The sequence below is a fragment of the Hemitrygon akajei genome, chromosome 6 (assembly GCF_048418815.1).
Source record: "Hemitrygon akajei chromosome 6, sHemAka1.3, whole genome shotgun sequence".
NCBI classification, from domain to species: domain Eukaryota; kingdom Metazoa; phylum Chordata; class Chondrichthyes; order Myliobatiformes; family Dasyatidae; genus Hemitrygon; species Hemitrygon akajei.
In genome coordinates, this window is record NC_133129.1 from 83,868,277 (window position 1) to 83,893,660 (window position 25,384).

General features: G+C 41.3%; 1 protein-coding gene across 2 annotated transcripts in view; it reads right to left on the bottom strand.

The window, feature by feature from the left end:
* Positions 1-25,384, bottom strand: part of ift74 (intraflagellar transport 74) — a 242,813-nt gene that overhangs the window by 179,079 nt on the left and 38,350 nt on the right. Inside the window, exons 1-3 of one of the 2 annotated variants that reach the window (XM_073048694.1) lie at positions 18,253-18,389; positions 12,633-12,768; positions 8,582-8,630 (exon numbers count right to left, since the gene is read on the bottom strand). In XM_073048694.1, the coding sequence (XP_072904795.1) occupies positions 8,582-8,630; positions 12,633-12,768; positions 18,253-18,366 (299 nt within the window). In that variant the 5' untranslated portion in view covers positions 18,367-18,389. Of the gene's footprint in view, positions 1-8,581; positions 8,631-12,632; positions 12,769-18,252; positions 18,390-25,384 lie in introns of those variants that run through there. The other variant, XM_073048695.1, reaches the window with a different exon arrangement.

Below are 25,384 nucleotides of genomic sequence, written 5' to 3' on the forward strand. Positions count from 1 at the left end.
ATTAAAGAATTTCAACAGTTGCAAACACAATCACATAATTCATAAGATCCCCAGAAAATGTAGCAGAGCAACAACCATATGAGGTTACTGTAAATGATGCTTGGTGTATTGTTCTGCATAAGTATAATGAATGACTAGATGAGCAGTGGGAACTGTACATAGATTTGATATTGAGCAAAAAGAGACAGACTCAGAAAAGATTGTCTCTAAGAAAGACACTGTCAAGCTGGAAAGGGTACAGAACAGATTTACAAGGGTCCAGCCTGGACAAGTTCAAAGTAAATCTCTTACCAGAGTCCATATATGTCACCATATACAACTCTGAAATTCATTTTCTTACAGGCTTACACAGTAAATCTAAGGAACACAATATAATCAATGAAAGGCCACTCTCAACAGGATGGACAAACAACTAAAGTGCAAAAGACAACAAAAAGAGAAACATAACAACAAAAATAAGTAATAAATATTGACAACATGAGATGAAGAGTCCTTGAAAGTGAGTTCATGGGTTTTGAAAATTGTTCAATTATGCAATGAGTGACGGTGTATGAAGTTATTCACTCTGGTTCAAGAGCCTGATGGTTGAGTAGGTCCTGAGGCTCCTGTACTTTCTTCCTGATGGTAGCAGCAAGAAGAGAGCATGGCCCGGGTGGTGGGGGTCCGTGACGATGGATGCTGCTTTACTGCAACAGCACTCATGTGGATGTGCTCAATATGGGGAGGGCTTTATGCATGATAGACTGGGCCCTATCCACTACTTTTTGTAGGATTTTCTGTTCAAGAGCATTGGTATTTCTATAACAGCCTGTGATGATAACCATTCAATATACTTTCCCCCACATATCTATAGGTTTGTCAAAGTTTTAGATGTCATGTCAAATCTTTGCAAACATCTAAGGAAGAAGAGGCAATATCGTGCTTTCTTTTAATTGCACTTACATGCTGAGTCAAGGAAAGATCCTCTGAAATGATACCACCAAAGAATTTAAAGTTGCTGACCCTCTCCACCTCTCCCCAGAGGAGGACTAACTCATGGACCTCCAAATTTCTCCTTCTAAAGTCAATAATCGGCTCCTTGGTCTTGCTGAGAGTGAGTGAGAGGTTGTGGGCCTCAGTTATAAGGATAGTTTGGATCGTTCATCTTGAAGTGCAGGAGAATGATAAGTGGCCTCATAAAATTTATAAAATCATGAGGGGTATGGATAAGGTGGACAGTCATAGTCTTAGCCCCGGGGTTGGGGAGACCAAAACTAGAGGGCACATATACAAACAACTGAAAATCTGCAGACGCTAGAAATGCAAGCAGTAGACACAAAATGCTGGAGGAACTCAGCAGGACAGGCAGCATCTATGGAAAGGAGTACAGTCAACATTTCTGGCTGAGACCCGTCAACTGTACTCTTTTCCATAGATGCTGTATGACCTGCTGGGGATGGGCAAGATTTAAAAGAGATCTGAGTATCCTGTGTGGGGGGGGCCATGGTTTATTCTGTCTGTTGAAAATTGCTTTGTCGCGATTGGTTAGTTTAGAAACTACAGCTGCTTTTCCCACTGGTTAGTACCTCGGGTCCATTTTCAAATATCCCAGGTATAAAATAGCAGGTGGAAGGGGCTTGCTCTATCTTCCTTTAAAGCAAGCAGTGCACATAACCATCGGGAAGATATGTTCTGTGTGCACCTTTAGCTAAGTATGTTTGTTGAATGTATGTATATTGAATATTCAGCCATGTAGTTTCTGTACCTTGGGGAACATGAATGTGTGGTTGAATTTTTATTGTCTGTAAATAAACTATTAATATACTTATTCGCAGTCAGTGTTTTCTGTCTCACTCATCTACCCAGTGCACATGATTCAATGTTACACTTTGATGCAGCAAACAGAATCTGGCTTTTTGAGCAGCAATGCATTTCTTTAAAAGGTTATTTAAAAGAGTGGACCCTCCGTACGAGAGATGCAGAGTCCCAGGGTGGACAGAGAATTATGAGGGCTTTGGAAGTTTTGCGAACCTACTGATGGGCTATGGGATGCTGGTAGATTGGTCAAACCAGTTAGAATTCACTGGGGTTGAAATGGGACACCACATTGTTTCCATACTTAAATTGTTGGGTTTTCTCAGGAGAAAGGATAGCTGGCTGGATGCTTCCTAGCTGATTAAAGTGATTGTAAGACATCAGTATAAAATGACAGCGAGTCTTAAGAATGAATTGGAAAATCTCAGTCAGCACTGTGTTATGCTGAGAGAGTCACTAATTTGCAAAGTTAGAGGATAAGAATATAGAGATATCTTGTCAGTTACTGAAGTTACAACACTTAGTGGCTGTGTGCTGAGCAGGTTGGTAGCCCAACCCTGTTAAGGTACAAGCTATGATGAGGCAGGGCGATGATCCTACTGTGGGCCTGGAGGATGAAAATGAGGGAGAGGGAGTAAAGCAGAACCCTCGGTTTAATCCTTGAGATGATCGCACTCACCCTTGCACGTCCGAAACCGTATAGAGCAGGCCAGTGATCACTCATTCCCACACCCACTGTGGGGTCATTTTCCCGTGGTTTCTTCCTCTCAGGATGTGGAGGATGAGGATCAGGAATATGTAGGGGATGGTACCTTTGAGACAACAGAGATCAGGGAATTCAACCCTAACGAGTTAGTGAGTTTAGGGGTTAGGTACAGACAAAATTCTGGGGTGTCTCTGGCTGCATGGTTATTGAGGATATGGGATGAGAGAGGTATGTACCAGAGTGAGTCTATCTAACAGAGAGATGGGTGCTTTAAGGAGCTTATCATCCCCACATGCGATCAATAACACCTTAAGAATGCTGTTTGCTTCCCCCGAGCATAATGCATCACTATGGGATTGAGTAACGGCAGCGGTTAAACTGAAGTTATCATGCTCTTACAGAATCAGATTTAATATAACCGGCATATGTTGTGAAATTTGTCAACTTTACGGCAGCAGTACAATGAAATACATGATAAATAAATATAAGGAAAAGAAACTGAGCTATATTAAGTATATATATATGTCTATTAAATAGTTAAGTTAAAATAAAGTGTAAAAAAACAGAAATCAAAAAATGAGGTAGTGTTCTTGGGTTTACTGTGCATTTAAAAATCAGACATCAGAGGGAAAGTAGCTATTTCTGAATCACCGAACGTGTATAGAATAGAATTTAACCCCCCCCCCCCCCCCCCCACAAGTGGAATGAAGCACAGTAGAGGAGGGAACTGAATGTCGACACCTGCGGACTCTTATCATAGAATTATACTGCATTAGTGGTAGCCCAGCAGAGGATAATGAATTAACTTCTGGAATGTGCTGGAATTGTGGAATGAGCTTCCTGTAGAAGTAGTAGAGGCCAGTTCAGTTGTGTCATTTAAGGTAAAATTGGATAGGTATATGGACAGGAAAGGAGTGGAGGGTTATGGGCTGAGTGCGGGTTAGGTGGGACTAGGTGAGATTAAGAGTTCGGCACGGACTAGGAGGGCCGGAATGGCCTGTTTCCGTGCTGTGATTGTTATATGTTATGATAGGACATATGGTTATGACAGAGGCTTTTCCAATAACTGGACTCTGGGAATTGAGGAGTCTAATGGCTGGGGGAAGAAACTGTTGCACAGTCTGGTTGTAAGAGCCCGAATGTTCCAGTACCTTTTGCCAGATGGCAGGAGGGAGAAGAGCTTGTATGTGGGGTATGTGGGGTGCGTGGGGTCCAGGTATTCCAGGATTAAGTGAAGAGCTAATGAGATGGTATCTTCTGCAGAGATGTTGCACTGGTAGGCAAATTGGAGTGGATCCAAGACACTTCTCAGGCACAAGTTCAATAGCTCAACAGTTCCATTTAACATCAGAGAAATGTATACACATTACAACCTGAAATTGATAAGTTTCAAAACCAACATCTCAAAACACTTCATCACTGTGGATGTAAGTGCCACTGGATGATATTCAATGAGGCCAGTTACCACGTTCTTAAACACCTGAATAAGTGAAGTCTGCTTAAAGAGGTGGGTACCTCAGACTGCTGAAGTGCGAGGTTAAAGATCTCAGTGAGTCAGTTGATCAGCACAGGTCTTTAGTACTTGGCTAGGTACCCTATCTGAGCCATATGCTTTTCATGGGTTCATTCTCTTGAAGGCTGTGCACATGTTAGCCTTAGACAGAAATCACAGGATCATCGGGGACTGCAGGAGCTCATGATGGTTCCTTCATGTTTTGACAAAGCAAGCATAGAAGGTATTCAGCTCATCGGGAAGCGAAGCCCTGTTGTCGTCTATGTCGTTCGATTTTATTTTATAAAAGGTGTTAGTATTCAAGCCCTACCATAACTGTTGAGCATCCTTTGTTGATTCAAGTTTAGTCCAAAGTTGCCACTTCACCTATGAGATGGCTTTCCAGAGAAAATACCTGGACCTCTTGTAACTTTCCTAGTAACCACACTTGAATGCCTCTGAATTGGCCCTCAACCAATTGTGGATCACATGGTTCATCCTGGGCTTCTAGTAGGGGAAGACGCTGAATGAATTTGTGGAGACACACTCATCTACCACTATTTTTATGAAGTCCGTGACAACCATCCTGTAATTATTCAAATCCACAGATGAGTCCTTGAACACAGTCCAGTCCACTAAAGCAATTCTATAGCTGCTACTCTAACTCCTTTGTCATCCTAATCTCCTGAGCTTTGCTCTTTAGCCTCTGCCTGTATGCAGGCAGGGGAAGGACAGCCAAGTGATCAGATTTTCAAAAATATGGTGTAGGCATGGAATGGTAGGTATTCCTTATCTTAGTATAACAGTGGTCATCACAGTGTTGGGACCTCCGATGCTGTAGGTTATTTGCTATGGTAACCGGGCAGGAATTTCTTTAAACAAGCCTGGTCGAAGTTCCCGACTATGATTTGAAATGCATCATGATGGATTGCTTGGTGTTTGCAGATGACATCATGCCGTATCTCAAGTGCCTGATTATAGCCAAACACTGGTGAGGATCGTGAACGAGAACACCTTGGGTAAATGGAATGGACTGCTTTTAATCATAATGTGTTCTAAGTTGGGGGAACATGAGTTCGACAAAATCACCACATCAAAGCATCACAGAGAGTTTATAATGAAACATACATCCACCTTTTGCCTTTCTGAATCAGCAGTTCAATGCATCTTGAGAATCAAGGAACTTTCAGATCTTATCACTGTATCCGATGTGCTAGCTGTAAGCCATGTCTCAGTCAAAAACAGAACACAACGATCTCTCATTCAGCAATCTTACCCTTAGGTCCTCAATTTTGTTCTCCAGCAGCTGCACACTTGCTAACAAGATAATGGGTGTAGGAAGTCTCATTCCTGTATTTCAGTCTGGCTTAGAGCTCCCCCCCACCATCCTGTCTTGCTTCCAGCCATGGCGATGAACATTTGTTTGATTAAAGGCGCTGTACCTGCTTATTTGAAAGTTTAGCCCTCTGACTCCTTCAAAAGAGCGTGAAATCTGTAGCTCATTAAGTCAATTTAAAAGTACATTGCTTAAAAGGGAAATTACATGTTGCAGACTGAAGTGAGAGAAATTGAAAAGAAATATACTTAGAAGCATTATACGTACACCACATAACATTGCCATGGTTTAGTGGCACCATCTTGTGTCTAAAAATAGAAAGATAGCTCATGTTAAATTGCTCTAAGAAGGTGCATCAGGGAGGGCTTCAGATTTTGGATTATTTGACTCTCTTCAAGACTGGAAGGACCTGTACAAACTAGATGATTTGCACCCGAACTGGAGGGGGATGAATATCCTTGTGGGAAGGTTTACTAGTGCTGCTTCAGGAAGTTTAAACTAGAGTTGCAGGAGGGTGGGAACCACTGCCTTTCCTTCAACAACTTTCCTTGTAACCTCCCTGAAAAATTCCAAGATTGTTAGACTGAACCTACCATGCACAAAGCCATGCTGACTATCCCTAATCAAACCTTGTCTATCCAAATACTAGTGCATCCTATCTCTTAGAATGCCTTCCAATAATTTTCCGACTACTGACATCAGGCACATCAGCCTGTCATTTCCCACTTATTCTTAGAGCCTTTCTTGAACACAGAACAACATTAGCTATCCTCCATTCCTCAAGCACCTCACCGTGGCTAAGGACGTTTTAATATCTCAGCCAGCGCCCCTGCACCTTCTGAAGAAGGATCCCACAAGGTCCTAGGGGACACCTTATCTGGCCCCTGGGTCATATCCATCCTAATTTGCCTCAAAACAGCAAGCACCTCCTCTTCTGTAAACTGAATATGATCCAAAAACTCACTACTGTTTTACCTCAGTTCTGTATGTCCATTTCCCGAGTAAATACAGATGCAAAAAATCTATTTAAATTCTCCCCCATCTCCTTTGGCTCCTGGCATCAATGACCATGCTGATACTTAAATCAACCAATTTGCCAGTTGCTATCCTCTTAATATATCCTTGGGATTCTCTTGTCTGCCACAGCATGTTCATGCCTTTTTTTTAGCCATACAGATTTTCCTCTAAGTGTTCTCTTGCAGTCCTTATACTCCTTCAGAGCCTCATGAATTTCTTCCTCTACCTGGTATGTATCTCCTCTTTCTTAACTAGGACCTCTTGAAAACCAAGGTTCCCTAGACCTGTTAGGCTTGCCTTTTAGTCTAACAAACTCTACTCAAACATGATGGAGGGAAGATATTAAAGGAAGAGGAGTGGCGTTATTTATCAGGGGAAATGTCACGTCAATGCTCAGAGTTCATACTGGAGGACTTGTTTGGATAGATATGAGGAATGAAAGAGAGATGACGACATTAATGAGCTATAATATTATAGACTTCCAAAAAGTCAGCAGGATTTAAAGGAACAAGTATTTGGAACAATAGCAGACAGTTGCAAGAAATATAAGGTTGTGATGGCAGGTGATTTCAATTTTCCATATTGACTGGAACTCCAATATGTAAAAGGGCTGGATGGGATACAGGTTGCCAAGTGTGTTCAGGAAAACTTCCTTCATCAAAATACGGAGGTCTTAACTATACAGCACAATACTAGATCTTTGGGAAAGAGGCAAAAGTGATTGTAGTGCTTATAATTCCCTTCATTTCAATAAAGGAGAAGCATAGGACTGGTCCTCAGATTAATATTCTAAACTGGAGGAAGGCCAATATAGATGGCATCAGAAGGGATCTGCCTGCCTGGTAGATTGGGATAGGTTCGCTTCTGGCAAAGAGATACTTGGTAAGTAGGAGGCCTTCAAATTTGAAATATTGAGAATATAGACTGTTTGTTCCTGTTAGGATAAATGACAAGGCAAGCAGGTTGAGGGAATTTTGGTTATTGAAATAATACTAAGGCCATAGTAGAGGAAAAAAGGAGAGGTGCATATCAGGTAAAGGCTGTTAGGTGCAAAAGAAGTGCTTGGAGTATAAGAAATGTAAGGGAACACAAGAGAAATCAAGATGGCTTAAAGAGCACATGAAGTTGCTCTGGGAGATGAGGAGAAAGAGAATCTCACGGGCTTCTGCAGCAATATTAAGAGCAAAAGGATAGCATGGGACAAAAATGACCCACTTTAAGATAAACATAATCATCAATGTATGCAGCCTAAAGACATGAAGGAAAACCTTATCTGAATTCTTTGTGTCTGCATTTACTCAGAAGACAGTAAACATATCTGACAGAAAATAAATATAGTGTGGTCATGGAATGTGTCTAGATTATGTAAGACAAGGTGCTTGCTGTCTTGAGATGATTTAAGAGTGGATAAATCCCCAGGATCTAACAAGGTATCCTCTTGAACCTTTAGGGTGGCTAGTACATAAATTAAAGGGCTCTGGTAGAGATATTTAAAATGTCCTTAGCCACTGGGGAAGTACTGGAGCTCTGTAGGATGGCTAATGTTCCATTATTTTAAGAAAAGCCATTAAGAATAAGCAAGGAAATTATAGGCCACTGAACCTGATGTCAGTCATAGGTAAATTATTGGAAGGTTTTATGAACTGGACACACTGGAGGCTGCGGTAGAACAAAGGATCCTACAGGAAATCCTGGCAATTCTGGACAATGTTTCTCATCCTTTGCATGCCACCTTGGCTGAGCAGTGGAGCACTTTCACCAATAGACTAAGACAACTGCACTGCTCCAAAGAGTGCTATGTTCTTACCTTCAGCCAAAAGGCTCTATAATAAGTCAACCTATAGCCCTCCTGCTAGATTGTTTCAGGTAACTTAAGAGTTGGGAAAATCTACATGTAGATGGTGATTAGAAGTTGGCATTGGACCAAAAGATTTCCATGATGATTGCTATAGATATGCGAGACTTCAAAAACAAGCATGAACAGTTAAATTCAATGCACTACAAAACAAGGAGTGAAGAAGGCCAGCAAGAATGGAAGAGTGACAAATGACATGATTTTAAACTGAAGCACATGGAAGAGTATTGGAAATATTCGGAAGAAGAGAAAAGCCCTTCAAATTTGTGATTTGAAACTGCAGCTGAAACCAAACAGAAGTGCTGACAAGAGTGGAGTCAGCCAGTCAGCAGAACTCATGTGGATTGACCTTACATTAATTAAAAATATTTACATACTCACCTAAGCAGTCCAAGAAAGTAAGACTTGTCCAGAATCTGACGATGTGGTCCTGTAATGCATGTAACTCAAAGATAATTTCCAAATCTTAGCATAGCAAATTAAAAGAAAAACAGCAAGAATCTAAGTTTTTAAAACTCTAACATATATTCTAAGTTATAAGTCAGAACAGGACTTTGAATCCAAGTACAGCAGGTTAAGGTTCCATTAAGGTAAAGTGAGGAAGAAAGTTCAATAGATCTGGTTAATGCTGATCCAGAGCTCTATCAAACTTACTTAAAAACAACTAATTCAATTGCATCCTTCAATAAGAGAACATGCTGCTTGATCTAAACATATGACGTAGCACATAGGGAAAAACATATTCAATCCACAATGATCTTCACATCAATTCCATCTGCTTGCAGATGTTTGCATCCCTATTCCCTGCCCTTTCACATGCCTATCCAAATTGAGTATTCCAGGTACCTACCAGTCGTGTAAAAACAATAATTGTTCTCCACCTAATATTAAATCAAAGATAGCCATTTTTCAAGGGTGAAACTATCTATCGTATCTAATCCTGCCATAATTTTACCATCACTTTGAGTTCTACTTTGGACACACAAGAGAAAACAATTTAAGTTTGTCCAACCTCTCTTCATTGTTAACACTTATCAATCTAGACAACATCTGGTGATCCTCATTGCACACTCCAAAGCACCTATAGTACCTCTTTCCTATACTTTGACAACCAGAACTACATGCAATATCCCAAAGTGGACTAACTAAAGTTTTATACAGCTGCAGCATGACTTCATGACTTTTATACTCAATATTCAAATCAAAGAAGGAAAACAACTTGTACACCTTCTTTACCACATTATGCACTTGTGATGAGACATGTACCTTCAATCCCTCTAGATGTCAATAAGATTCTCACTAATTATAGTCATAGTCTTACAACACAGAATTAATCCCTTTGGCCCAGCTCTTCGAAGGTGACTATTGCCAGCAAACTTCTTCCATCTGCTCGCATTTGGCCAAAAGTCCTCTAAGCCAGTGGTCCCCAACCACTGCTCTAAGCCTCTCCTAACATGTACTTATCTATATGGCTTTTAGACCAAAGGGGTTGATTGTTAATGTTCCCACTTCTAACCACTATTTCTGACAGTTCACTCGGAACACATCCCACCCTTTGTGTGAAGAATTGCCCCAGATCTTGTCTCTGATCTTAAATCTATACCCTCTTGAATTTTACCACCTCCTGCATGGGGGGATAAAAGACTGCTTTCACTCTGTCTGTACTTCTATCAGGTCACCCTTCAACGTTCTATGTTCCAGGGAATAAAGTCTTAATCTATGCAAACTTTCCTTGTAATTCACACCCCCAAGTGCAGACAGCATCATGGTAAATCTTTATACACTATCCCTAGCTTAATAGTATCTTTCCTGTAACAGGCTGACCAAAACAGTACACAATACTCCAGATACTTCCTCACCAGCAACATCACTTCCCAATTCCTATATTCAATGCTCTGGCCGATGAAGCCTTCTTCAGCACCCTAAGAGATTTTAAAAATTAAAGATGAGCTTTTTGTTACATGTGTATTAAAATACAATGAAATTGGTAAGTTGTCTCCCCTCTCACTGTGAAATGGGGACACCTCTTTTTCTCTTATTTTCTAGAGAGAGAGAGGGAGAGCCTGTGGTATATCGAATTACCGGATGAATGAGTAATCTTCGGGGTACTGCAAGTCTGTGTCTTTATTGATGCTTTGCTGCATGCCTGAGTGCTCGGTGGAGGGTGCCAATGCTTTTTTGCCAGTGGGGGGGGGGGGGTGTCATCACATTGCTGCTGCTTATGTGTGGGAGGGGTGAACTGGGGGGGGGCTTTGGGGTTCTAACATTTAACTGTCATTCATTCTTGGGGCACTCCTCTGTTTTCATGGATGTTTGCGAAGAAAAATAATTTCAGGATGTATATTCTGTACATTGCTGTGACATTAAATTAAACCTATTGAAGCTATTGAAATGTGTCATTTGCATCAACGACCAACACAATCTGAGGGTGTGCTGGGCTGCTCAAGTGTCACCATGCTTCTGGCACCCAAATATGCTTACAACTTACAAACACTAACTCTAAACCATATGTCTTTGGAATCTGGGACTCTATCTACTAGATAAGCTGCTTTCAGCAAACTATACACTTGCACAACTAGGTTTCCCTTATTCCATAACACTCCACAGGTGCTACCATAAAGGTCCTAGCAGCAACGCTGTGGTACATCAATAGATACAAGCCTTCAGTCTAAGAATCAACTCTCAGCTATCACCCTCAGCTTCCTGGCACTAAACCAATAATTAATCTAATCTCCTCCCAAATCCCATGCAATCGAACTTTCCAAACTATCTTACCATTAGGAACCTTGTCAGAAGCTTTGATAAAATCCACATAATCAACTTGAGAAAAAAGATTTGTCAGACATATTCTCTCACTTGCAAAGCCAGGTCGACTGTCTAAAATCAGACCGCTTCTCAAAATATTGGTAGATCCTGTCCCTCAGAATCCCCTCCAGCAACTTGCACGCCACTGATGTCAGACATGCTGGCTGTAGTTTCCTGTCAGGTTTTTGACACCCTTTTTAAAACAATGCTATCATACTAGCCACTCTCTAGTCCTCCGTAACTTTACCAACAACCAGAGATAAAGGAAATATCTCTAAGAGTCTCTGCAATTTCTTCTACAGCTTCCCACAAGTTCTGAGAATGTATCAGGTCAGACACTAACCTTTGGTATCCATCTTCACAACATTTTTAAAACTAATTGAATTATGATCACTAGACAAAGAGCTCACCGCCAGACACTTCCACCACTTGCCCCACCTCATTCCTCAGTACTGCACCCCCTCTAGGTGTTCGCCCATATATTGATAAAGCAAGCTTTCTTAGATACATTCTATAAATTCCGCTATGTCCAGGCCTTTCACACTATGGTTGGCCCAGTCTATATTAGGGAAGTTAAAATCTCCCACTGGTACTATCCTATTATGTCTACACTGTGCTGCAATCTCTCAATATACAGTATCTGCTCCTCCAATTCCTGCTGACAAATGGGAGGGGGGGGGCACAGCAACACAATACAATCTCATCAGAGTGACTATCCCCTTCTTTCTTTAAGTTCTACCTATATAGACTCATGGGATGATCCCCAATGATCTTCTTCCCTCAAGACCATTGTCACATCTTTTACCATCAAGGAGGAAACTCCCCCTCCTCTCTTACCTAAACCTCTGTTACACCTGTAGCAACTGTATACTTGAATATTGAATGCCGAATGAGCCCTTCAGCCATGTTTCTGTTATGGCCATGATATCTGACACCCCAAAGTCAATCTACACTCTGAGTTCATCCACGTTACATGTTTAGCAATTTAAACCATTGGTCTCCCTTTACTGTGCTCCTAGCTATCATGATAATTAAAATGCTCTAATTAGCTACTGCATTATCTCCTGAGTTCTCATAGGCACTGTAATAGTGCCCCAACCCATCCCCTGACACACTAGATGAAATCCTCCTGAGCAGCAACCCTCACACTTTTGATTTCCTAAAGTGCATAACCACACACCTTTCCAGATTAAGCTTCACCTGTGATTTTTCTATCCAAATTTCCAACTGATCTATATGCTTTGACAGTCAAATCCACAACCCTGCCAACTTTCATGTCACCTGGAGATATGCTAATCAGGCTACCTATGTTTTCAATCATATCATTAATCACAAACAATCCAGCATCCATCCTTGCAGAACACCACTGATCAAAGAAACACTTCTCTAAGATTCTGTCTCCTTCCAAGACAATTTTCTATTTCAATTTAACAATTCACTGTGGATCACATGCGAGTTAATCTGGACCAACCTCTCAAGAGAGACCTTGTCAAATGGTCACAAAACCAATGTAAAGAAACACCTCTGCCTTACTTTCTTCAATGTCCATCCATGTTTCAAGAATATAAGTTACATATTTTATTAATCACTTCCCAAAATAATGCAGAAAGGATAAATGATAGCCTACCTTTAATTCCAGTTTTCATTCCACTCAACCCTTGCTGAGTTACAGGGCGATCTGCAACTTTAATCTGGGCAGAGAGCACACCACCAGACATTACCACTCCACCACGTGTTCCAAGTCTTGCTGTACCAGGAGATACCTAGAGACAAAAATGAGCACAAGTTTGAATTAGGTCAGTTCATGGCCTCCTCTTGTGCCAATATGAGGCCACATATTGAGGGTGGAGGAGCAACACCTTATATTCTGTCTGGGTAGCCTCCAACCTGATGGTATGAATATTAATTTCTCATTCCATCCTTCCCCCTCATCTCTTCTCACCTGCCTATCATTTCCTCCTTCACTTTCTCCAATGGTTCACTCCTCTCTCCTAAGATTCCTTCCTCTCCAGCTCTTTATCTTTCCAACACACCTGGCTTCACCCATCCCCTTCTAGCTACTCTCCTTCCCCTACCCTATCTTTTTATTCTGGCATGCTCCACTTTCCTTTTCAGTCTTGAAGAAGGATCTCAGCCTCAACTATTAATTCATTTCCCTAGATGCTGCCTGACCTGCTAAGTACCTCCAGCATTTTGCGTGTGATACTTAAGATTTCCAGCACCTGCAGACTTTCTCATGCTTGTAAGTTTGAGTTCTCGCTTTACATTATTCATGATAGTAAGCAAATTCTACAGTATATCAATTAAAGACTAGAGTAATGTTGCTCATATTTTGAATACTGTAGAATCCAGTGGGCCATAATTTAATAAGGGCAGCTGTTTATTTGGGACAACTCTTAAAGAACAAAAATTAAATCAAGAAAATAGCCAGGATTCCCTTCATTTATTTGGGATGCTATGCCACTTAATTGGAGAACAGTTACTGAACAGTTTCAAACCAGCATCAGTTACACTTGTGTGGCCACTGGATACAACTCCATGCTTTGAGCAATCAGTTTTTAAATAGTGTTAGTTGTAAGTGTTTGTGTTCAAAAGGCACTGATTTTGTCATTGATAGCTGGTGAGAAATAAGCAGAAAGCCAACTCAGAACTGTTCTGCGCATCGTAGTTTCAAGCATTCAGGCTTGGGGATGCTAGAAACAGCCAGGAGTGAATAAAAAATGATTTCATTACTTCAGCACTGAACAGCATTCAAGGATTCATCTTCGAATCTCAATGAATACATATATTTGTCAATAACTTCATTAAAACCTGTGTGGATGAATGTGTACCTCTGAGAACATATCCTACATTCCTGAGTCAAAAGCCATCAATGAACCAGGAAGTTCGTAGTCTGCCAAGGGCTAGATCTATGGTATTCAAGTCTGGTGATCCAGCTCTGCAGAAGAAGCCCAGGTACGATTTACAGAGGGCACTCTCGAGAGCAAAAGAAGAATTCCAATTGAAATTAGAGGCAGAATTGGATGCATATCAACTCTGGCAAGGTTTGCAGGCCATTACTTCCTACAAAGCATAACCTAACATCTTGAATGTCAGTGATGCTTCACTCCCATATATACTCAACTCCTTTTATTCTCATAAAACTACAGCTATGAGGATCCCTGCACGATCTAATAACCCTGAGACCTCTGTCACAGAGGCTAACATCAGAGCATCTTTCAAGAACAACCTGGTAGGCTCTGAAAACCTGTGCCAACTAACTGGCTGGTGTGTTCAAAGGCATTTTTAATCTCTCATTGCTACAGTCAGAAGTTCCCACCTGCTTCAACAGGGCAACAATCATACCAGTGCCCAAGAGCAGAGGGAGCTGCATTAAGAGTCCAGTAGCACTCTCATTTATGGTGATGATGTACTTTTGAGAGGTTGGTTATTGCTAGAATCAACTACTGCCCAAGCAAAAACCTGGACCCACTGCAATTTGCCTATTGCCAAAATAGGGTCTACAGCAGCTGCAATCACATTGGCTCTCCACACAGCCTTGGATCACCTGGATAATACAAAAATAGCTATGTCAGGATGCTAATTATTGACTGCAGCTCAGCGTTTAATTGTTCATACAGTTCTGATCAAAAAACTCAAAAACCTTGGCTTCTGTACCTCCCTCTGCAACTGGAACTTTGACTTCCGCAGTGGAAGACCACAATCTGTACAGATCGGAAATAACATCTTCAACTCACTGATAATAAACACTGGCACACCTCAAGGATGTATGCTTAGTCCACTTCTCTACTCTCTCTACACCCATGACTGTATGGCCAGGCACAGTTGAAATGCCATGTATAAACTTGTTAATGACATAACTATTGTTGGCAGAATGGTGACAATATGTACGAGTGAGGTAGATCAGCTGGTTGAGCGGTATCACAGCAGCAACCTTGCACTCAATATCAGTAAGATCAAAGAATTGATTGTAGACTTCAAAAAGGGTAAGACAAGGGCACCAGTCCTCATCAAGACTGGGGCAGGGGAAAGAGTGAGCAATTTCAAGTTCCTAGGTGTCAATGTCTCTAAGGCCCTGCATAGCGATGCAGTTACAAAGACAGCAGCTGTATTTCATGACAAGTTTGAGGACATTTAGTATGTCACGAAAGACGTGCAAATTTCTACAGATGTACCATGGAGAGCATTCTAATTGGCTGTACCACTATCTGGTGTGGAAAGGGCACTACAAAGGATCAAAATAAGCTGCAGAAAGTTGTGAACTCAGCCAGCTCCATCATGAACACTAGCCTCCCCAGCATCCAGGACATCTTCAAGGAGCGATGCCTCAAACAGGCTGCGTCCATCATAAAGGATCCCCATCACCCTGGACATGCCCTCTTCTCATTGCTACCATCAAGGAGGTGGTACAGGAGCCTGAAGACACATACTCAATGATTCAGGAATAGCTTCTTCCCCTCTGCTATCAAATTTCTGGATGGACATTGAACCAATGAACACTACCTCACTACTTTTTTTCTTTTTGCACTACCTAATTTAACATATACACATGCTGGTGATATTAAACCTGATTCTGATTCAACAAGTTAGGAATTATGAAGAATTTGAAGGTACCCACAATCATTTTGAAGTTACAATGAAAATGGTAAAGTTGAAGGATGCAATTGTCTAAAGCATATATGTCAAATCCGGCCCGCGGTGGAATTATCTTTGGCCCGCAAGATAATATCTAATTACTATTAAAGCTGGCCCCAGTAATCGAAGCGCCTATGGCGTATGATATGGCTAATGCTGAGTTTATTCAGGTACCAGGTTTTCAGGGTTTTTAGTGTTTATTCGGCAGTCTTGCTCGGCAGTCTTCTTCATAAGAAACGGAATTTGTAAAGTGAAACATTTTGTAGTTATAGCAGAGACTAAGACACATGAGAGCAGGCTGAAAAAACGGAGGCAATGAAAGCTGCGTTCGCACGCGTCCGCCTGATCCGGCCCGCATGAAGCTGCATTTTGCTCAATCTGGCCCGTGACCTAAAATGAATTTGACACCCCTGGTCTAAAGCATGGATGAAGTCAGTCCATTACCTGCTCTAGGTGTGTGCGCTAATTTTGTTCATTTACAGTCTATCTTAAGAATACAGCAGATGAATTCTTCCATTGATAACAATTAGGAACTTATACACAGTCTTATAGTTCTGTAGTGTATTCTGTATTTCATTTAAATACATAAATTGTTACTCAGTTAAATGGTAGTTGTCTTTTTTATACCTTTTAACTATTTCCATGAAACTGTACCTAATTGGGACAGCTGCTTAATTGGGCCAAAATGTACAGCTCCCATTGTGTCCCAATTAACTGGAATTCACTATATATACTATAATCAAAGAAAAGAAATATTATATAAAAATACCAGACAAGGTCAAATTTATAAATCAAAGTGAGAAGGGAAAACAAATGTATGTTAGATTTAGACCATAGGACCATAAGATGTAGGAGCAGAAATAGGCCATTCAGCCCATCAAGACATCTCCGTCATTCATCATTGCTGATTTATTTATTTTAGCAATATGGCACAGAGTAGGTCCTTCCAGCCACGCCACCCCAGTAACCACTGTCAACTCAATAAACCCTAAACTAATCATGGGACAATTTTACAATGGCCACTTAATCTTTGCACTGAGGGAGGAAACTGGAGCACCTAGGGAAACCCACGCATTCCATGGGAAGGACGCACAGAGTGTACTTACAGAACGGCACCGGAATTGAACTCTGAATTCCCTGAGTTGTAATAGTGTCACACCTACGGCTACCATACTGTGGTGCCCTCTTTATTATACCTTATTTATTATCCCTCTGAACCTCATTCCGCTGTCTTCTAATAACCTTTGGCATCCTTACTAATCAAGAACCTATCAACCTCCACTTTGCACGTATCCAGTGACTGGCCTCTATAACATTCACTTGGCAATGAATTCCACAGATTCACCACACCCTGGCAAAAGCAATTTTTCCTCATCTCTGTTCTGGATAGATATTCCTCTATCCTGAGCCTTAGCCCTCTGATCGTAGGGTCCCCTACTATATAAACATCCTATCCATACCTGCTTTATGTAGGCCTCTTAATATTCAATAAGTTTCAATGAGATCCCCTCTCCCTCATTCTTCTCATCTCCATGCCCAGAGCCATCAAACATTCCTCACATGTTAACACTCATTTCTGTGAACTTCATCTGGACCCTCTCCAATGCCAGCATATCTTTTCTTAGTTAATGAGCCTACAACTACTCACAATACTCCGAGTGCAGTCTGGCCAAAGCCTTATAAAGACTCAAAATTGCATCCTTGTTTTTAAATTACCTTTGATAATTAGGAAATACATACAGAATTAAAATGACTAAAACCTGACTGACATTTGCAGCTTGACTGGTCGTGTTGTGAGAATAATGTTGCAAGATAACTGAGGAACAAAGGAGGGTTTGGTGCATGAGAAAGCTGCTTGCGTAACCACTAATCCAGGATGCCTGGCAATGATCAGAGTACTATGTGATAACGAATATTTAACAAGCTGCCCCAGACAGTGCTCAGGGCTCACTTGATTACAGATTTTCCAGGCTCTATGAGTGGGGGCTCTGTGGTATTAACTGAGATGCAAGCTTGCTAATAGACAGTATGTAATCTTAAGTAAACTGCGCATGACAATTATTCCCTTGGTCTGAACCTAAAGCCCTCTGGCAGATCGACAGTAATACTTCAGAACATGATTATTTACTTGAGAACATACATATTTACAATATGCGACTCAGATGAAGGATTGATGCTGTGAGGAGATGAAAAAGCAGCAACGCTGCCAGGAGGGAAAATGCCAGGCATTGAAGAGATACGGTGGAGGCAAGCAGGGAGATGGGATGGGGGGGGGGGGGGGGCGGCGTTGCACGAAGAGATAGCCGCGAGAAGTACGTGGAAGGGAGGATCTGGGTGAAGGGGTGGACAAGATTAGAGAGCGAGGACCGTGGTAGGGAGACTAGGCATGGTTGAAGGATGGTAGGAGGTGAGTGAGAATCGGTAACGGCAAGATAAAAAGGCAAAGATGGTTGCATGTAGCAGCACCCAGAGTGTGATAAAGCTCTGGGTTCAGAGTGGAGTGTGAAGCCGCGAGGCTGCAGAGAGAATGCATGGAGGCGAGTGCAGAGTAGACAATGGTGAAGGAGAAGATGACAGTGAGCGATCTCCCCAAAAAAAACCCGACCACTTACTCCCGTGCTGAGCCTCGGTGCAGTGGGGGGAGGTCGGGTGCCGGTGGCCGGCCTGCCCGAGACGCCTTTGGTAACTGGACGTCCATCACTAAAAGGCTGCTGAGAGTTCGCCATTGACCACACTGCCGTTTCCTAGCAACGTGCCACAAGTCTCGCGAGTCCAGCGCGACTGTGCGACACTTCCGGTTCTTAAAAGATTTAATTTTGCCAGGTTGTTCATTCTAGTGCAGTATCCCCCCAAAAAAAGTGGTAGGATTAAATTCTCTTTTATCCACTTGATCATAACAATTTGGACTAACCACTAACTGCCCTCCCTGCTATGTGCAAAAGACATAGGAGCAGAATCGCGCCATTCGGCCATCCATCAAGGTGATTTATTAACCCTCTCAGTCAGACTCTTCTGCCTTCTCCCGGAATTTTTGACGTCCTTACTAATAATATCCTGTCAACTTTATTCTCTCCTATTAGTTTCCCTCTTCTCCCTTTATCTCTTTCATCAATCAACTTCCCAGCTCTTTACTTCATCCCTTACCGGTTTTACCTACCTATCACTTACCACGTTCTACTTCTTCCTCCCCTCTCCCCATCTTCTTGCTCTGACTTCTCATCTCTTTTTTTCGGTCCTGATGAAGGGTCTCAACCTGAAACGGTGACTGTTTACTCTTTTTATAGACGCTGCCTGGCCTGCTGAGTTCCTCCGGCATTTTCTGTGTGTTCCTGTCAACCTCTGATTACACCTACTGACTTGACCTCCACGGATGTCTCTGGCAATGAATTCCACAATTAATCACCCTCTGGCTAAAGAATTCCCTCCTCACCTCTGTCCTAGATTTCCCCACTATAGGAAATATATTCTTAACATTCACTCTATCCAGGTCCTTTAATATTAGATAGATTTCAATGAGAACCCCCTCCCCCCACCATTTTTCTAACTTTAAGCGACTACAGGTTAAAGACATTGTGCTTCTTTCACTCCTGGTATCATTCTTGTGAACCTCCAAAGGATCTTCTGGACCCTCTCCAATGCCAGCATATCCTTCGCTAGATAAAGGGCCCATGTTGATCGCAATACTCCCAAGTGTAGTCTGACTATTGCCTTAAAGCCTCAGTATTACATCTTCTTGTTTATATTCCACTCCTTTGGAATGAATGCTAACTTGCCTTCCCTACATTGACTAAACCTCCAGCTTAAACTTTAGGGAATCCTTCACAAGGACTCACTAGTCCCTTTGAAGCTCAGATTTCTGAATTTTCTCCCCATTTGGAATATAGTCTACACCTTTATTCCTAAACACAAGCAATTCTGCAGATACTTGAAATCCAGAGTAACACATAAAAAATATGCTGGAGGAACTCAGCAGGACGGGCAGCATCTATTGAAAGGAATATTTCAATAAGTCAATATTTCAGGCTGAAACACATCATTGTAGCTGAAAAAGACGAGGGAAGAAGCCAGAATAAGGAGGTGATGCGGGAGGGAAGGAGTTCAAGCTAGCAGGTGAAAGGTGAACCCAGGTAGATGAGAGTGGGTGGTGAAGTGAGAATCTAGGAGGTAATAGGCTGAAATAGAAGGAATAGGATAGGAGAGGAGGTGAACAAAATGGAAAAAAGGAGGCAGAAAACTTCTGGTTAGAGAAATTGATGTTCATACTATCAGATTGGGTGCTATCCAGATGGAATACGATGTGATACTACTACAAACTGAGATTGGCCTCAACATGGCAGTAGACAGCGGAAGCCATGAACTGACATGTTGGAATGGGAGTGAGGATTGGAATTAAAATGGTTGGCCATTGGGAAATCCTGCTTGTTGCAGATGGAGGAAAGGTGATAGACAAAGCAGTTCCCCAAACTACGTCGGGTCTCACCAGTGCAGAGAGACTGCGTCGGAAGCACCAGATACAGTAAATAACCACGACAGATTTACAGGTGGTGTTGCCTCATCTCTTTCAATATGTTTATTAATATATAAATACAAAGTTCATAAGGATACAGGTAATATAAATTACGTTACATTTAAATCACAGTATCCCATATTCCAAATCAATCATGTAGAAAAAAAGATTAAATTATGAAATGAAATAAAGTAGAATGATTGTATTTTTAAAAAATCTACCCCCACTACCAAAATGAGCTGGTTGGTGAAAAAGAAAAGAGAAAAAAAACCTTACCATATAATATTATAATAATGATGGCTCAGATCCATACTTTTAATAATAACAGTTCAAAGATTATGAAAATAACTCAGAAAGGGTCCCCATAACGTTAGAAAATCATGTTTAGAATTAGAAATCAAACAATGAATCTTCTCTAGATCGAGGCACAACATAACTTCAGATAGCCATTGAACATGAGTGGATGGGGCAGCCTCATTCCACGAGCAAGATTGCCCTCCTGGCCATAAGAGACATAAAGGCCAATACCCGCAACTTAGATGGCTTCAGTTTCGTAATACTGTACTATCCTCAACAATACCAAACATGGCAGTCAAGGTATTGGGCTTAAAATTAACATTGAAGAGTACAGAAAAATTTTGAAATACATCTTTGCAAAATTTTTCAAGGCTCGGACATGTCCAAAACATATGAATTAATGTGGCCACTCCATTAGTACATTTATCACAGTAGGGGGAAATACCTGCATAGAAACTAGAGAGCTTGTCTTTGGACATACGAACGCTATGTACCACTTTGAAATGTAATAAAGAATGATGAGTACATAATGAATTAATCAATTTTAAAATAGTCTTCCAGTTCTCTTCAGATATGAAAATCTATAAATCCTTTTACCAGTCTCCTTTAGTTTTATCTAAAGAGGCCTTTTTCAGTCCCAACAGCAGACCATAAATGTGAGATATTGAACCGTTGTCAAAGGGTTTCAGATTAAAAATTGTATCTATTATATTCTTATCTGGGCTTGTAGGCAATGTATGTAGTTGGGACCTTAAACAATCTCTCATCTGTAAATATCAAAAAAGTAAGTATTGAAAAGGTTAAATTTTGTTGAAAGTTGCACAAAAGAAGAAAAATTCTCTCATCAAACAAGTCCTGAAATCGTTTAATACCCAATCTATCCCATTCTTTAAAAGATAGGTCCATTAAAGATGGTTTAAAAAAACAATTAGAAAAGATGGGACTCGAGAGGGAGTATCTCAATAAGCCAAAATGTTTTCTAAACTGTAACCAAATCCTTAAAGTATGTTTGACCACCACGTTGTCAGTAGTTTATTTAAAGATAGAGGAAGCGAGGATCCAAGTAAAGAAGTAATGGAAAATTTCATAACAGAATTGACTTCCAAAGAAACCCATACAGGGCAATTCTCATGGCTAATGTAATATATCCAGAATGGAATATTTCATATATTAACTGCCCAACAATATAATCTAAAATTGGGTAAGGCAAAGCCTCCATTCTGTTTGGTTTTTTGAAGGTGAACGTTATCTATTCGAGGTTTTTTATTCTTCCATATATAGGAAGAGAGAATTGAGTAAAAAAAAGATTTAGGAATAAAAACAGGCACAGCTTGAAAAAGGTATATAAATTTAGGTAAGATATTCATTTTAATAGAATTAATTTGGCCAATCAGTTATAAAGAGAGAGGCAACCAATTAGAAAGTGCTTTTTAACATAATTCAATAAAGTTAAAAAATTTTCCTTAAATAAATCCTTATAATTCTTAGTGATTGTTACTCCTAAATACATAAATTGTTTTTTTAAAATTTTAAAAGGAAGGTTAATATCGTATGGTATTAAATTGTTTAAAGGAAACAGTTCTCTCTTATGTAAATTTAATTTATATCCTGAGAATTGACTAAAATTAGTCAGTAAACGGAACACAAATGGTAAAAAGGTGGTAACATTAGATGTAAAAAGCAATAAGTCATCAGCATAGAGCGACACTTTATGAATAGTACCTCTCCTTAAAATACCAGTAATCTCTTTGGACTCTCAAAAAGCAATTGCTAAGGGTTCTAATGCCAAATCAAAGAGCAGAGGGCTCAAAGGACAACCTTGTCTAGTTCCACGTTGGAATTTAAAAGCTTTAGAATTCTGAAGATTAGTAAGAACCCAAGCAGAGGGAGATAAATAATTTAATCCAATGAATAAAAGTAGGTCCAAAATTAAAAAAGACGGAAATGGGAATGGGGAAAGATGAAGAGGGAGTGGAGCAGTTAAGTTACCGGAAGTTCAAGAAATCGATGTTCATGCCATCAGGTTGGAGGCTACCCAGACAGAAGATAAGATGTTGCTCCTGCAACCTGATTGTGGCCTCATCACGACAGTAGAGGAGGCCATAGACTGATATGTTGGAATGGGAAGTAGAATTTAAATGGGTGGCCACCGGGAGATCCCGCTTTTGTGGTGAGAGAGTGTACTTGGCAAACCACTCTCCCAATCTACAAGCGGAACCCCTATCACTGGTGGGGTAAGGGAAGTTCCTTCAATTCTACCATAAAAATACCATTCCCTTCTCTCAATTCCTCTGTCTCCATTGCATCTGCTCTTAGGATGAGGCTTTTCATTTCAGAACGAAGGAGATGTCCTCCTTTTTCAAAGAAGGGGGCTTCCCTTCCTCCACCATCAATTCAGCCACATCTCTTCTATTTTGCACACATCTGCCTTCGTTCCAGCCACCCCATCATCCTCTGCATCCAGCACATAATTCTCTGTAACTTCCACCATCTCCAACGGGATCTCACCACCAAGCACATCTTTCCCTCCCCCTTCCCCACTTTCTGCAGAGGTCACTCCCTACGTGACTCTTGTCCATTTGTCCCTCCCCACTGATCTCCCTCCTGACATTTATCCTTGTAAGTAGAACAAGTACCACCTACACCTCCTCGCTCACTACCATTCAGGGCCATAAACAGCGGTCCCCCAATCTGCGTCGGGTCTCACTGATCTAACTCATCTTTTTACTTCAGTGCTCGGACTGAAACATCGACTGTTTACCCTTTTCCGTAGATGCTGCCTAACCCACTGAGTTCCTCCTGCATTTTGTCTGTATAAAAATAGCAGCTTTCTGTCCTGCCTTCAGAACAGTGTAGGTAACAGTGGCTATGCTATACTTATGCAGAAGTAAAATAAAAATGTGTTTGAGTCATACGAGTGCATGTGTTCTGGGCCCAGCTATTTTATTATTGGCAACACACTGTCCTGTCTCTTCTCCATTTCCCAGATATTGCCCTCAGCCTAGCTTCCCACCAACTTAACAGGTATAGAGTTCCTCCAGTCCTTACCTACCACCCCATGCTTTTCCATGTCCAACACATTATTCTCTGCAATGTCTGCCAGCTTCGACGGGATCCTACCCCCAGACATGGTTTTCCTTCCCCACCCCCACTCTCGGCTTTTCACAGCGAATGTGCTCTCCGTGATTCCCTTGTCCTTTCATTTCTCCCCGCTAAGCCTTCTGGCACTTGTCCTGCAACTGATAATGGAGATAACTTCCCATTCTCCTCCTCACCTTCATTCAGGGCTGTCAACAGTCCTTCTAGGTGGGGTAGCAGCACACCTGCATATCTGTTGGGGTCCGTTACTGTACCTGGTGCTCCCCAAGTGGCCTTCTCGAATTTGGTGAGACCCAATGTAGATTGAGGGAATGCTTTGTTGAGCACATTTACTCCATCTGCAGCAACCTGGATTTCCCTGTGGTCAACCATTATAATTCCAATCCCCACTCTCATTCCAACATGATGGTTCATGGCTTCATCTACTGCCACTATGAGGCCACTCTCAGTTTAGAGGAGCAGTACCTCATATTCCAATTGGATAGCATCCAACCTGATGGCATGAACATGAATTTCTCCGACTCCAGTAATTTTCCCAAATCCCCATTCCCCCTTCTTTCATTCCCCACTCAGGCTCCCCCTTACCTCTGTTCTTTTCCCTGCCCCTGTGTATCACCATCTTGTGCTCCTCCTTCTTCCCTTTCTCTCATGGTCCACTCCCCTCTCCTATCAGATTCTTTCTTTTTAAGACCTTTTTCTTTTCCACCTAACACCTTTCAGCTTTTCACTTGAACAACCTCACTACTCCCATCTACCTGCCTTCATCTGTCATAACGTCTACTACTTCCCCACCACCCTACATTCTGGCTACTTCCCCCTTCCTTTCCAGTCCTAATGATGGATCTTGACCCAAAGAGTCAACTATTTATTCCTGTTCATAGATGCTTCCAGCATTTTGTAAATGTTACATTGTTATTCTTTCTACCAAAGTGTATTACCATACACTTCGCCACACTGTTTTCCACCTGCCACTTCTTTACCCATTCTCCCAATCTGTCTAAGTCCTTGTATGGATTTTCCTGTTTCCTCCACACTAGCTGTCCCACCACCTCTCTTTGTATTGTCTGCAAACTTGGCCAAAAAGGCATAGATTCTGTCATGCACATCATTAACATGTAGAAAGAAAGTAGCATTCTAAACACCAACCCCTACAAAATATAAAAGTCACCAGCACCCAATCAGAAAAGGTCCACTCCATTCCCACTCTTTACCTCCTGCCAGAAAGCTAATCTTTTATCTCTGCTAGTATCTGTCCTGAAATACCGTGGGTTCTTGGCCTTTTGAGCAGCCTCATGTGCAGCAGCTTGTCAAAGACCTTCTGAAAATTGAAGTAAACAACATCCACTGACTCTCCATCATTTATCCTCCCTGTTATTTCCTCAAAGAATGGAAATTAACAACTTCCCTACTACTGAAGTCAGGCTAATTTCCCGTCTTTTGCCTCCCTCCCTTCTTAAGCAGTCAAGTGACATTTGCAATCTTCCAGTCCTCCAGAACAATTCTAGAATCTAATGATTCTTGAAATAATGCCACCATAATCTCTTCAGAAAGAACCCTGTGGTGTAGTCCATCTGATTCAGGTGAGTAATATAGTTTCTGACCTTTCAGCTTCCCAAGCACCTCTCCTTACTAATAGAAACTATATTCACTTCTAACACCAACACTCTTGAATTTCTGGCATATTGATGGTGTCTTCCACAGTGAAGAATGACATAAAATGCTTATTGAGTACTTCTTACATTCTTCTAGGTTATAACCCATAATTAATTATGTAAACAAACAATGTATTTACAATATAACTCATTATTGAAATATGAAATACACTACAGCAGCAATGCTGA